This window comes from Myxine glutinosa, chromosome 13, assembly GCF_964187855.1.
Source record: "Myxine glutinosa chromosome 13, kmMyxGlut1.1, whole genome shotgun sequence".
In the NCBI taxonomy this organism is placed as follows: Eukaryota; Metazoa; Chordata; class Myxini; order Myxiniformes; family Myxinidae; genus Myxine; species Myxine glutinosa.
Genome location: NC_136273.1, coordinates 21,523,342 through 21,537,095, shown reverse-complemented (window position 1 = coordinate 21,537,095; position 13,754 = coordinate 21,523,342). Strand labels below are relative to the sequence as shown.

General features: G+C 51.7%; 1 protein-coding gene across 2 annotated transcripts in view; it reads right to left on the bottom strand.

The window, feature by feature from the left end:
- The window catches only part of LOC137438702 (high affinity 3',5'-cyclic-AMP phosphodiesterase 7A), a 154,138-nt gene that overhangs the window by 48,428 nt on the left and 91,956 nt on the right, over window positions 1-13,754 (bottom strand). For both annotated transcript variants that reach the window (XR_013621165.1, XM_078767169.1), the window contains exon 12: window positions 13,350-13,430. Coding sequence is in view for 1 of the 2 variants with exons in the window: in XM_078767169.1 (XP_078623295.1) it covers window positions 13,350-13,430 (81 nt within the window). In the remaining variant the exon portion in view is untranslated. The remainder of the gene's footprint in view (window positions 1-13,349; window positions 13,431-13,754) is intronic.

Sequence of the window (13,754 nt, the reverse complement as noted above, 5' to 3'; positions counted from 1 at the left end):
AGCCGCCATTGAACATGTGCTCCGACGGGGTTACCACGCAGGGGCTCGCTGTCAGCTCCTCGTCAAGGGCGGAGTCCGGTAACCCCCGCACCCAATAGAAGCGGCGGACCGATTCCATCTGAGGCGGAGCTAACGAGCCGAGGGCGTGTCACTCCCCGCTGGACATGCGCAGGAAGAGGGAGGTGACGTCAGATGCGCCCACACCACGGAGAGAGAAGACGCCACCTCCAAGCGCTGAATACCTCCCCGCATCTCTGGACTGGACCGAGCTGTATCCTGTCCCTGAGCCAAGGTGCACCTTGAGCTATCGACTGCCTGCCCTTCCTTGCCATCAATCCCTGTGTAAGTCAGTCTTGTCCCGTTTGTCTGTGGTCTGTCGGGGATAAGATAAGACTGTGTCTAAGTGCCCATCTTTTCTGTGCTTTACCTCTTACCGTGTAATCTACCCGTTTCTGCATCACCAATATTATATCCTCCTCCGGAGGTCTTGAGAACTGTACCCCTTGTGTCGTTGCATTTATCCCAGCCGTTGTGTCCTTTCCTTCATTGATTTAGCATAGCGCGACTTGGTCAACGTTCGAGTGGAATCGGGCGGGATAGGGTTCTAATCGGGGAGTAACTGTGCGGACGCGGTAATACCAAACCGCTCGGTAAACTAACATCTAAAACCGCGTCTGTAACAATTGGTGTCGAGGAGTGAGATTGGACCCGAAGCGCGCTTCATGCGCTCGAAATTATAACGGCGAAATTTGATTGTGTTTTACAAAAATAAAAACCCGAATTTTGAAAGTCGCGCTATGGCAGATCAAGACGGCTGGGTTCCGGTAGAGGAGAGTGAGGCAGGGTCGATCCAGGACCAAATTGAGGGACAAGAGGAGAGCGAAGCAGTGAGGGTGGCAGGTTCGCAAAATAGCGTCGTCGCGCACGAGGTTACGGGCGCGCAAAATGGCGCCTCGCACATGGCCACGGCGACCGCGCCCGCGACCGTAGTAGCGCCACCGGTGGATTTGAACCTTTTTTTTATACAAATGAAGGCCCTTATGGACAAGAATAATGAAGAAATGGAAAACAGAATGATGGGGGCCCTTATGGGACAAATGGGAGACCAAATTGGAGGTTTGAAAAACAGTATGGGGGCAATGAGGGACGAATTGGGGGGCAAAATGGGGGTCATGGGGGGCGAAATGGGGTCCAATAGCGAGAAATTGAGGGAGGACATGGGGGCCAATAGCCAACCGTTAGAACAAAGGATGGGGTCCAATAGCGAGAAATTGAGGGAGGACATGGGGGCCCAGATCGGAGGGTTAGGGAGTAGAATAGAGGGATTAGGAAACAAATTTGAGGGACTAGACAACAAATTTGAGGGATTAGACAATAGATTAGGGGAAATACAGGAGGGGTTAACGGGGGTAGAAAACAGAATGGCCGCTCAAGAGAATCAAATGGAAGGGATGAAAAAGGGGTTAGAGGGGTTAGAAAACAGTATGGAAGGCAAATTGAGGGACATGAGGGACCAAGCGGAAAGGGAAGTTAAACAAATGGGGCAGCAGATAGAGGGGGTCAGAATGGGGGTAGAAACTAAATTGGATGCTCACAGGGAGGAAATGGAGCAGATGAGGGTGGCATCTGGGCAGGAGATGCAAGTGATGGGAGAAGAAATCAGAAGAGGTGTGAGTGAGGAGGTCGGAGGAGTGCGCGAGGAGGTGAGGCACTGTAAGGAGCGCATGGAGAAGGAGGTGAGAAAGGGGACTGTAAAATTGCAAGGTGGTATAGAGGAGTTGACGCTGGGAGTAGAACAGCTGACGGAGGGACAAAAAGAACTAACGGAGCAGGTTCAAAGGAACACAGCGGTAATAGGAGGGTTAAAAGCGACACAAAATGACCTAAACAATGACTTGATAGCGACACAGAGGCAATGTCAGATGGTACGTGAGGGACTGACAACGAGGTTGGACGAGGTGACAGAGGTAATGGAGACGAAGGACCGGCAGGTGAGGTCGCACATGGAAACGGTCAAGGTAGCCTTGGAGGACGAGCTTGAGGAGACGTACCGGGAAATAAAAGAGGTGAAGCAGAAATTAGAAGAAGTGGAAGAAGGGGTGAGCGAAATTAAGAAGCGACGGAGAGGGGATAAGAAAGAGATAAAAGAGGAGATAAAAGAATTGGTCCAAAGTCTGTGTTCGGATCGTGATGATGTGCTCATTAACCGGATGAGGGATTCGCAGGTGATGGAGGAGAAGCGAAGAGGAAGAGGACCCGGTGTAAGTGGTGACCAATATGGTCGTGCGTATGATGCGCCAGGTGATTTAATGAGCTTGGGGGTCGAGATGGACCCGGGTGTTCGTGAGAGGCCGTTGGTGAAGTGTGCGACAGGTCTGGTGTGCGAAAAAGGAGGTGTGCGAGAAAGTCCGACTCTGGGGTGTGTGAGGAAAAAGTGCGTGCCAAGGAGTGAGGGTGCTGTCGAGAGTGAGTCAGTCGTAGCGCGTGTGCGAGGGAGCACATGGAAGCGCGTAGTGAGGAGTGTTACGGAGGGTGTAAAGGGAGAATGCACGCCTGCGGTGAGTGTTACAGAGGATGTAACGGGAGAGGGTGTGCGAGAAAGATGTGTGACGGACAGGTGCATGGGGAAAGAGTGCGCTGTCAAAAGTAAGGAAGAGTGTACACCTGTTGTGAGTGTTACAGAGGGTGTAACGGGAGAGTGTGCGCGAGAAAGGTGTGTAACGGACGGGTGCATGAGGAAAGAGTGCGCTGTCGAGAGTAAGGGTGAGTGCGCTGTCAAGAGTGGAGGTGAGAGTAGTAAGAGTGACACGGAGCGTGAGTTGGTTGTGACAGGTGAGCGAGGATGTACACCTGGAATGGAAGGATGCACACCTGGAATGGTAGAGCGTGTGTGGGAATGCACACTTGAGTTGGTCATGAGGCACGTGGTTGGGTGTGCGGGTGAGAGCACACCTGTGATTGTCACAGAGGAGGTGACCGAGGAAGGGGCGTGAAGAGGTGTGTTGGTGAGGTGTGCGACCAATGAATGTGTGCCAAAGTGTTCGGTGGGCAGGTGTGTGACCAAGGCTGTGAGCGGAATGAGTGTACCGAGGTGTGTAAGGAAAGGTACGAGGAGCATGGAAACGGCTGGATGTATGAGCAAGAAAGGGGTAGCGTATGCTTGTAAGCATCCAGGTGAGGCATCGACGGTAACCGGGTTAGAGGTTAGAACGACTTATAGCCGAATCGGGCCCTCGGTGCGCGTCGGGCAGCTTCGTGTGCCGCGAGAACCAGCGGGGATCCGAGCCACGGCGGGTTCGAAAGGACCGCCGTGCGCAATCCACGCTGGGCCTCGCTTTGAACGGCCGCGTCTGTGCTCCACTAGGCGGAGCTGGCAGCCCGATAGGAAGGGTCGTCATGGCGACCACTTTTTGTTGAGGCATTCCGGCAGGTCGAGGTCGGGCCATGGGATGGCTCCGTGCCGAGATGGTGCGTGGGATCTCGGCCCGGGTAAACCTCCTTCCCTGCACCGAATGCGGGACGTATCCAGCCGCTGGCACCAAACAACCCGCGTTCATTGCTCGGCTTTACGAAGCCGGGCTTTGGACAGGAATTGGCGCACCGAGAGGCATTAGTGAGTAGACTGTGTGATGAGGTTAGAGTTTTGGCCCCGAAATTAGAAAAAAACAAAATTTGAGGATTGGCAGTAATGATTGGCAGATGATGGGTAGTGATTGGCAAATTTTTGATTTGTTGAAATTTGATGTGCAAAATTGGTAGTGGGAGATGCCCGATGTGGTGGGATGGCAACTCTGTCATCCCTCACAAACGTGGGGCAAATGCGCACTAGATTAGGGGGTGTATGGCAGTGAAAACTAGCCCGGGTGGGTTAGGATTTTGATAGGGATCTAGCGAAGATGACATTAGGTGACGTTAAGGTTAGTTAGTGACAAGGATACCTGTAGTGGGGACGCAGGTAGATTAGTGTGGATGATAATGACGAGGGAGCGCAATAGTTTAAAGGGACGACTGGGAAGCGCAAGTTTCAGAGGGGAGTAGTTAGATGAGATGATGCTGTGTGAGAACTGGACAGGTGTGTGGAGCAGTGTGTGAGTAGTGAGTGTTGTGGATCAGCGCGAATGCGCTTGGGGGAGAGAAGGGTGCAGGCGGCACCAAGTATGAGAGCACAGGTGTGCAAGTACAGGTGTGTGGAATATATGGAGCAGAGAATGAGTGGTGTGGAGAGAGTTGGAGTAAGTGGTACGGAGTGGTGTGCATGGTGCGAAGGTGTGGATGGGGGAAGAGTGGACCCCTTTCACGAGTACCCGGGGCGGGTAGTGTAAGTGTTAGGTAGAGGGTATAGGTAAATTGTGGTTGGATATTGGCATTTGTGGTGCGGTTGCAGAATGGTATTGTGGATGGGTGCATTAGTGTTGTGGAAATGGCTGGGCGTGTAGCCTGTTAGTGTGTGTAGTTGGTTTGGGCACTCCACCACTGTGAGGATGTCGGCCAGGTGAGGCCGCAGGTGGGCTCTGGGAGCCGTTAGTGTCAGTGGGTGCCTGAGGATCCCGGGTGTGGATCGGGCAGCCCGTGCCAGAGAGGGCACTGAGGGGGTGAGAGTGCGAGAGGGCCTTCCCCAGTTAGTTAGGTTAGGGTGAGGAGCAGGTAAGCTCGGGTGGCAACTACAGTGGTGGAGGTGTGCAGGTGGGTAGACCTGCTGGGAGAGCTACACGTCACAGCCCAGAAATTGTGCGAGAGCACCGAGTGTTGAATCGGGGGAGTGAGACCCCAAATTGAGAAGCACCACAGTTTGGTCAATGGGAATTGGTTTTTAGAACCCATAGTGTAAGTTGGCCAATGGATTGGCAGGGAAAGACCACGGGTAATGTAAAGTTGTTAAAGTCATTTAGGAAATAGTTAGGATTGATGAACCTGTCGCACCATACGCAGCCATTTGCCAGTGACGATGATGACTCCACACCTGTGTTTCCTTGTTTGGAGTTGCAGGAAATGAGAATTGCTGTTGGATTTGTGAGACGCATCACGACGTGGATGAGACATTGGGGTGATTCCATCTCTCCCTCCCTAGGAGGGACTGATGATGAATTGGTGATGGCAAATTTTGATGTTGAGTTGGAGATGGCAAATTTTGATGGGAGTTGGAAATGGCAAATTTGATTGGTTAGGAGGGAGAGAAGACGAATTTGGTTTATGGGAGGAACGGGGAAGACAGTAGGGACGGTTGTTGATGTGTAAAGTAGATGTTTATGGGTAGTGTTGTGCTTTGTGGATACAGTAAGGGGTAAGGGAGGGGCAATGTAGGTTACCTGGTGGGGGGGGGGGGGGCGTACGGTAGGAACGTACCTGTCTCACCTGGTTCCCATGTGCCCCCAGTGTGCATTACCTTGTATTGCGTGCACTTTTGCGCCCTTACCACCTTACTCACTTGCTTCTTTTTTGTCTCCCACCTCCGAGGATCTGGCTTTGGGGCAGAGAGAGAGGAGAGAGAGGTGCTGGCTCTGCAGTTGTGGGCCTGCACTTTTGCTGCTTGCTGCCTGGATCGATACACCATATGGACCGCAATTTTTGTGGCCGCCCACCATGGACCGCAGTTCTTTTGCGGTCAAGCACCACCCGTGGATGGACCTATGGGTCAACGTGGCACCTATGCCATACAGGTGAACCACTTTTAGTTGGCCCCCTGACGGCCACAATTCAGAAATGGACGCGGTTGGCGCCTTTCTTTATTTTTTAAGGAAGCTAGAAGGCCAAGTGCTTCAAGAAGGCAAGACCTGCGGCAGAACATCGGCCGGCTGCGACACCACCGGTGACTATGAACATTTTATTGGTGCACCGGATGGTGCTGACTGTGTTATGGGGTGGTGCTTTTGGTGCTTGGACGGGGTGCTCTGCACATTATTAAAGGCCGTAGGGCCACAGGGCACTCGTGGGTTGGTGTATCGATGCTGGCATGCGTGCTCTCTCTATGCATAACATCTGCATGTGTTCCTCCAAAAACAGGTCCTGGATCGTAGTGTAAATATCAGTGCAGTCTTGTGTAAATAATGCTCCGTACCGGCTGTATGTTTAGTGTGAGGATTCTTTCCGCGATTCGGTTATCCTGTGGGTGTGTTTCTGTGAGGAGAAGGGTGCAACGTCGCAGGGGGACATATTTACTCATTTGTGAACATCTGTAAAACTGTCGCACTCAGGGTTGAGTTAATAGTAGAGGGAACTACATCTGAGTGCCACACTAAAGTAAGTAAAAATTTATCGGGTCGGGACGCCCCGAGGTAGAGAAGGGTGCAATGTTGCGGATATGAGATTGGCCTCCATCCATATCCGCTTGTAAATATTCCCCTATTTCCCCAATACTTCCCAACTATCCCCAATCCCCCATTCCCTAGTCCCATTTTCTGTAAACAACACTCTGTAGCCCCGACCTTCCCCTATTTCCCCCATTAAATGTCGCACCCAGGTTCACCGCATCTCACGTAGACAACTATAGGACATCTTGCTAGTTATTCTTAGTCTATGTCAGTTAAGGACTCGTTTCCATTAATTCTGACTCTTCGTTGCACCAGAATGTGATTGTATGGCACCGTTAGAAAGTTTAGGACCTCCCAATACCTCCCCGCAGCTCTTCCTCATGGTACAACAACAACAACAACAACAGCGGCGGCGGCGCGGCGAGTGTGCGTCCTCACTCCGGCTTGGTTAGCCGCCATTGAACATGTGCTCCGACGGGGTTACCACGCAGGGGCTCGCTGTCAGCTCCTCGTAAAGGGCGGAGCCCGGTAACCCCTGCACCCAATAGAAGCGGCGGACCGATTCCATCTGAGGCGGAGCTAACGAGCCGAGGGCGTGTCACTCCCCGCTGGACATGCGCAGGAAGAGGGAGGTGACGTCAGATGCGCCCACACCACGGAGAGAGAAGACGCCACCTCCAAGCGCTGAATACCTCCCCGCATCTCTGGACTGGACCGAGCTGTATCCTGTCCCTGAGCCAAGGTGCACCTTGAGCTATCGACTGCCTGCCCTTCCTTGCCATCAATCCCTGTGTAAGTCAGTCTTGTCCCGTTTGTCTGTGGTCTGTCGGGGATAAGATAAGACTGTGTCTAAGTGCCCATCTTTTCTGTGCTTTACCTCTTACCGTGTAATCTACCCGTTTCTGCATCACCAATATTATATCCTCCTCCGGAGGTCTTGAGAACTGTACCCCTTGTGTCGTTGCATTTATCCCAGCCGTTGTGTCCTTTCCTTCATTGATTTAGCATAGCGCGACTTGGTCAACGTTCGAGTGGAATCGGGCGGGATAGGGTTCTAATCGGGGAGTAACTGTGCGGACGCGGTAATACCAAACCGCTCGGTAAACTAACATCTAAAACCGCGTCTGTAACAATATTATCCCTGATCGTTTGCCCAGGAAAGGCGAGAGGGGGCGTGGCCCAGCGTCCTGGCTGCGGCCTGGCAAGTTGAGGGCGAGCCTGCCCGGGCATGCCCGGGCGTCCCGACCGAAGCCTGGCAAGTTGAGCGCGGGCCTGCCCGGGCGTCCTGGACGAGCCCGGCATGGTGATCGCTCCGCGTCCTTGATAGGTGCAAGGCGATTGTGAAAACCCAGCGGTAGCCGCTACAAAGTAAAAGAATTGGTCCAAAGTCTGTGTTTGGATCGTGATGATGTGCTCATTAACCGGATGAGGGATTCGCAGGTGATGGAGGAGAAGCGAAGAGAAAGAGGACCCGGTGTAAGTGGTGACCAATATGGTCGTGCGTATGATGCGCCAGGTGATTTAATAAGCTTGGGGGTCGAGATGGACCCGGGTGTTCGTGAGAGGCCGTTGGTGAAGTGTGCGACAGGTCTGGTGTGCGAAAAAGGAGGTGTGCGAGAAAGTCCGACTCTGGGGTGTGTGAGGAAAAAGTGCGCGCCAAGGAGTGAGGGTGCTGTCGAGAGTGTGTCGGTCGTAGCGCGTGTGCGAGGGAGCACATGAAAGCGCGTAGTGAGGAGTGTTACAGAGGATGTAACGGAAGCATGCACGCCTGTGGTGAGTGTTACAGAGGATGTAACGGGAGAGGGTGCGCGAGAAAGGTGTGTAACGGACAGGTGCATGAGGAAAGAGTGCGCTGTCGAGAGTAAGGGTGAGTGTGCTGTCAAGAGTGGTGGTGAAAGTATTAAGAGTGACACGGAGCGTGAGTTGGTGGTGACAGGTGAGAGAGGATGTACACCTGGAATGGAAGGATGCACACCTGGAATGGTAGAGCGTGCGTGGGACTGCACACTTGAGTTGGTCATGAGGCACGTGGTTGGGTGTGCGAGTGAGAGCACACCTGTGATTGTCACAGAGGAGGTGACCGAGGAGGGGGCGCGAAGAGGTGTGTTGGTGAGGTGTGCGAGCGACGAATGTGTGCCAAGGTGTTCGGTGGTCAGGTGTGTGACCAAGTCTGTGAGCGGAATGAGTGTACCTGGGTGTGTAAGAGAAGGTGCAATGACCAAGAGCAGGGAGACAGCTGGATGTTTGAGCAAGGAACGGGTAGCGTATGCGTGTAAGCATGCAGGTGAGGCATCGACGGTAACCGGGTTAGCGGCTAGAGCGACTTATAGCCGAATCGGGCCCTCGGTGCGCGCCGAGCAGCTTCGCGTGCCGTGAGGACCAGCGGGGATCCGAACCACGGCGGTTTCGAAAGAACCGCCGTACGCGATCCACGCCGGGCCGTGCTTCGAACGGCCACGTCCGTGCTCCACTAAGCGGAGCGGGCAGCCCGATAGGAAGGGTTGTCATGGCGACCCCTTTTTGTTGACGCGTTCCAGCAGGTCGAGATCGGGCCATGGGATGGCTCCGTGCCGAGGTGGTGCGTGGGATCTCGGCCCGGGTAAGCGTCCTTCCCTGCACCGAGTGTCGGACGCATCCAGCCGCCGGCACCAAACAACCCGCATTCATTGCTCGGCTTTACGAAGCCGGGCTGTGGAAGTGAATTGGCGCACCGAGAGGCATTAGTAAGTGGACTGTAATGATGAGGTTAGTGTTTTGGACCCAAAATTAGAAAAAGGCAAAATTTGATGATTGGCAAAGGATTGGCAGTAATGATTGGCAGATGATGGGTAGTGATTGGCAAATTTTTGATTTGTTGAAATTTGATGTGCAAAATTGGTAGTGGGAGATGCCCGATGTGGTGGGATGGCAACTCTGTCATCCCTCACAAAGGGGGGCAAAGGAGCACTAGTCTTATGGGGTTGATGGCAGTGAAAACTAGCCCGGGAGGGTTAGGATATATCGTTTGTAGGGATCTAGCGAAGATGACATTAGGTAACGTTAAGGTTAGTTAGTGACTGATACCTGTAGTGGGGACGCAGGTAGCTTAGTGTGGATGATAAAATGACGTGGGAGTGCAATAGTTTAAAGGGAAGACGGAGGAGCGCGAGTTTTAGAAGGGAGTAGACAGAGCAGATGATGCAGTATGAATGGAAGTGCTGGTGAGCAGCTTCAAATGAGGCATTGGTGAGGCAATGCTCCGAGGCGTGTGTGAGGTACAAGCGATGAATGAGAGAGCATTGCGGATGAGTGTCATGGTGAGTAGTGAGTGTTGTGGATCAGCGCGAATGCGCTTGGGGAAGAGAAGGGTGCAGGCGGCACCAAGTATGAGAGCACAGGTGTGCAAGTACAGGTGTGTGGAATATATGGAGCAGAGAATGAGTGGTGTGGAGAGAGTTGGAGTAAGTGGTACGGAGTGGTGTGCGTGGTGCGAAGGTGTGGATGGGGGAAGAGTGGACCCCCATCGCGGATACCCGGGGCGGGTAGTGTAAGTGTTAGGTAGAGGGTATAGGTAAATTGTGGTTGGATATTGGCATCTGTGGTGCGGGTGGAAGAATGATGATTGGATGGGTGCATTAGTGTTGTGGAAATGGCTGGGCGTGTAGCCTGTTAGTGTGTGTAGTTGGTTTGGGCACTCCACCACTGTGAGGATGTCGGCCAGGTGAGGCCGCAGGTGGGCTCTGGGAGCCGGTAGTAGTTGTTGTGGATGGGGCCCTAGGATCCGGAGGACGGACCCGGGTAGCCCAGTGCCAGAGGGCACCGAGTGGGGTGACAGAGCCAGGAGGGGCCTTCCCCAGTTAGTTAGGTTAGGGTGAGGAGCTAGGTAAGCTCGGGTGGCAACTGCAGTGGTGGAGGTGTGCAGGTGGGTAGACCTGCTGGTCGCACGTCGCAGCCCAGAAATTGTGCAAGGGCACCGGGAGATGAATCGGGGGAGTGAGACCCCAAATTGAGAAGCACCACAGTTTGGTCAATGGGAATTGGTTTTTAGAACCCATAGTGTAAGTTGGCCAATGGATTGGCAGGGAAAGACCCCGGGTAATGTAAAGTTGTTAAAGTCATTTAGGAAATAGTTAGGATTGATGAACCTGTCGCACCATACGCAGCCACTTACCTGAGGTGATGATGATGACTCCACACCTGTGTTTCCTTTGTTTTGTGTTGCAGGAAAGGAGAATTGCTGTTTGGATTTGTGAGACGCATCACGACGTGGATGAGACATTGGGGTGATTCCATCTCTCCCTCCTTCGGAGGGACTGATGATGAATTGGTGATGGCAAAGTTTGATGAGAGTTGGAAATGGCAAATTTGATTGGTTAGGAGGGAGAGAAGACGAATTTGGTTTATGGGAGGAACGGGGAAGACAGTAGGGACGTTTGTTTGATGTGTAAAGTAGATGTTTATGGGTAGTGTTGTGTTTTGTGGATACAGTAAGGGGTAAGGGAGGGGCAATGTAGGTTACCTGGTGGGGGGGGGGGCGTACGGTAGGAACGTACCTGTCTCACCTGGTTCCTATGTGCCCCCAGTGTGCATTGCCTTGTATTGCGTGCACTTTTGCGCCCTTACCACCTTACTCACTTGTCTTCTTTTGTCTCCCACCTCCAAGGATCTGGCTTTGGGGCAGAGAGAGAGGAGAGAGAGGTGCTGGCTCCGCAGTTGTGGGCCTGTACTTCCGCTGCTTGCTGCCTGGATCAATACACCATATGGACCGCAATTTTTGTGGCCGCCCACAATGGACCGCAGTTCTTTTGCGGTCAAGCACCACCCGTGGATGGACCTGGGTCAACGTGGCACCTCTGCCATACAGGTGAACCACTTTTAGTTGGCCCCCTGACGGCCACAATTAAGAAATGGATGCGGTTGGCGCCTTTCTTTATTTCTAAAGAAGCCAGAAGGCCAAGTGCACTCCATGAAGGCAAGACCAGCGGCAGAACATCGGCCGGCTGCGACATCACCGGTGACCATGGACACTTGATGGTGCATTTTTATGAACACTTTATTGGTGCACCGGATGGTGCTGACTGTGCATAATGGGGTGGTGCTTTTGGTGCTTGGAAGGGGTGCTCTGCACATTATTAAAGGCCGTAGGGCCACAGGGCACTCGTGGGTTGGTGTATCGATGCTGGCATGCGTGCTCTCCCTCTGCATAACATCTGCATGTGTTCCTCAAAGAACAGGTCCTGGATCGTAGTGTAAATATCAGTGTAGTCTTATATAAATGATGCTCCCTACCGGCTGTATGTTTAGTTTGATGATGCTTTCCGCGATTCGGTTATCCTGTGGGTGTGTTTCTGTTAGGAGAAGGGTGCAACGTCGCAGGGGGACATATTTACTCACTTGTGAACATCTGTAAAACTGTCGCACTCAGGGTTGAGTTAATAGTAGAGGGAACTACATCTGAGTGCCACACTAAAGTAGGTAAAAATTTATCGGGTCGGGACGCCCCGAGGTCGAGAGGGTGCAGTGTTGCGGATATGGGATTTGCATCCATCCATATCCGCTTGTAAATATTCCCCTATTTCCTCAATACTTCCCAACTCTCCCCAATCCCCCATTCCCTAGTCCCATTTTCTGTAAACAACACTCTGTAGACCCGACCTCCCCCTATTTCCCCCATTAAATGTCGCACCCAGGTTCACTGCATCTCATGTAAGACAACTATAGGACATCTTGCTAGTTATTCTTAGTCTATGTCAGTTAAAGGTTCGTTTCCATTAATTCTGACCCTTCGTTGCACCAGAATGTGATTGTATGGCACCGTTAGGAAGTTTAGGACCTCCCAATACCTCCCCGCAGCTCTTCCTCACAGTTCAGCAACAACAACAACAACAACAACGAGCCGCCATCGAACATGTGCTCGACGGGGTTACCAAACAGGGGCTCCCTGTCAGCTCCTCGTCAAGGGCGGAGCCCGGTAACCCCCGCACCCAATGGAAGCGGCGGACCGGCCCCAGTGGGGCGGAACCAACCAGCCGAGGGCGTGTCACTCCCCGCTGAGCATGCGCAGTGAGAGGGAGGTGACGTCAGATGCGCGCTGAGCCTGGAGCAAGCAAGACCACCTCCGAGCGCTGTGAGGCCTCCCTGCATCTTTTGGACCATGCTTTATCCTGTCCCCGAGCCAAGGTGCACCTTGTGCTATCGACCTACCTGGCCCTTCCTGCCATCAATCCCTGTGTAAGTCTACCTTGTCCGTTTGTCCGTGGTCTGTCTGGGCTAAGATAAGACGGTATTTAAGTGCCCATCTCTTCTGTGTCTTTACCTCACTCTGCCTTGTAATCTACCCCCTTTTCTCCACCACTGTAATTATACCCTCCTCCGGAGGTCTTGAGAACTGTACCCCTTGCGTCGTTTCCTCTTTCCCAGTCGTCGTGTCCTTTCCATCATTGATTTAGCATAGCGCGATTTGGCCAACGTCTGGGTGAATCGGGTGAGTGTAAGGGAAGAAAAGGGGAGCAACTGTTCGGTCGCGGTAATACCACCGCTCGGTAAATAACATCCTAATCCGCGGACTGTAACTATATATATATATATATATATATATATATATATATATATATATATATATATATATATATATATATATATATATATATATATATATATATATATACATATATATATGTATTAATATATATTGGAGATTCCTATATGGAATATGTTACACTGAAACCATTTCACTGACATAGTAACCTCTGATGACATGATTTCATGGCCATCTTGATCAAAATAGCTGGGCTCCGTTTATCCCGGAACCTCTCTGAACGATTGGTCCACAACCTCAACTATGTGCAAAGGTCACTCCATAAAAGGTCACTCAATAAGACGGTACAGTGCATCTTTGTAACAGATCTATGCCTGCTCTGCAATTGTTAAGAGAGATTGAGACAGTTATCTCAAACATTTAGCTCATGATTCGACCAAATTGAGCCTGCACACACATTTCCCAACAGTCTTTACATTCCATCACATGACACATTATACTTTTCCCTTGTAATATAATTTGGTATGGACATGTCACATTAATAACAAAAAAAAAATTTGATTTCCTCCCCACAGTGGACCCACCGATCTGGATAGTGGGGATGGTGTCTGTGTAACGGTCACACAAGGATGAGATCGGCATCCTACTTCTCCTCTCCAAATCACCTGCAAACATTCCGACAGGACATGTCATTGGCCGATATGAGGATACTTGGAAAAAAGCACAATTAAAGCAGATGCCCTCCCATGTAATAGACTAGCGTGCTTGGCCATCCTAACTGAGCTATAGGATACCAGGGTAAAACCCCATATACTGTGTCGATTTGTCCATTGTCTATTGTTGTCTTTGTAATTCAAATAAAAGTACACTTGCGTCTTCTATGGTCCGAGTCATATATGTCATAAATGTACAAGCGCCTCCACAAGTTTCACAAAAGAGACTTGTTTTAAACACACCATTCCTTTGTTGCTCTCTTTCTCTCTCTCTTC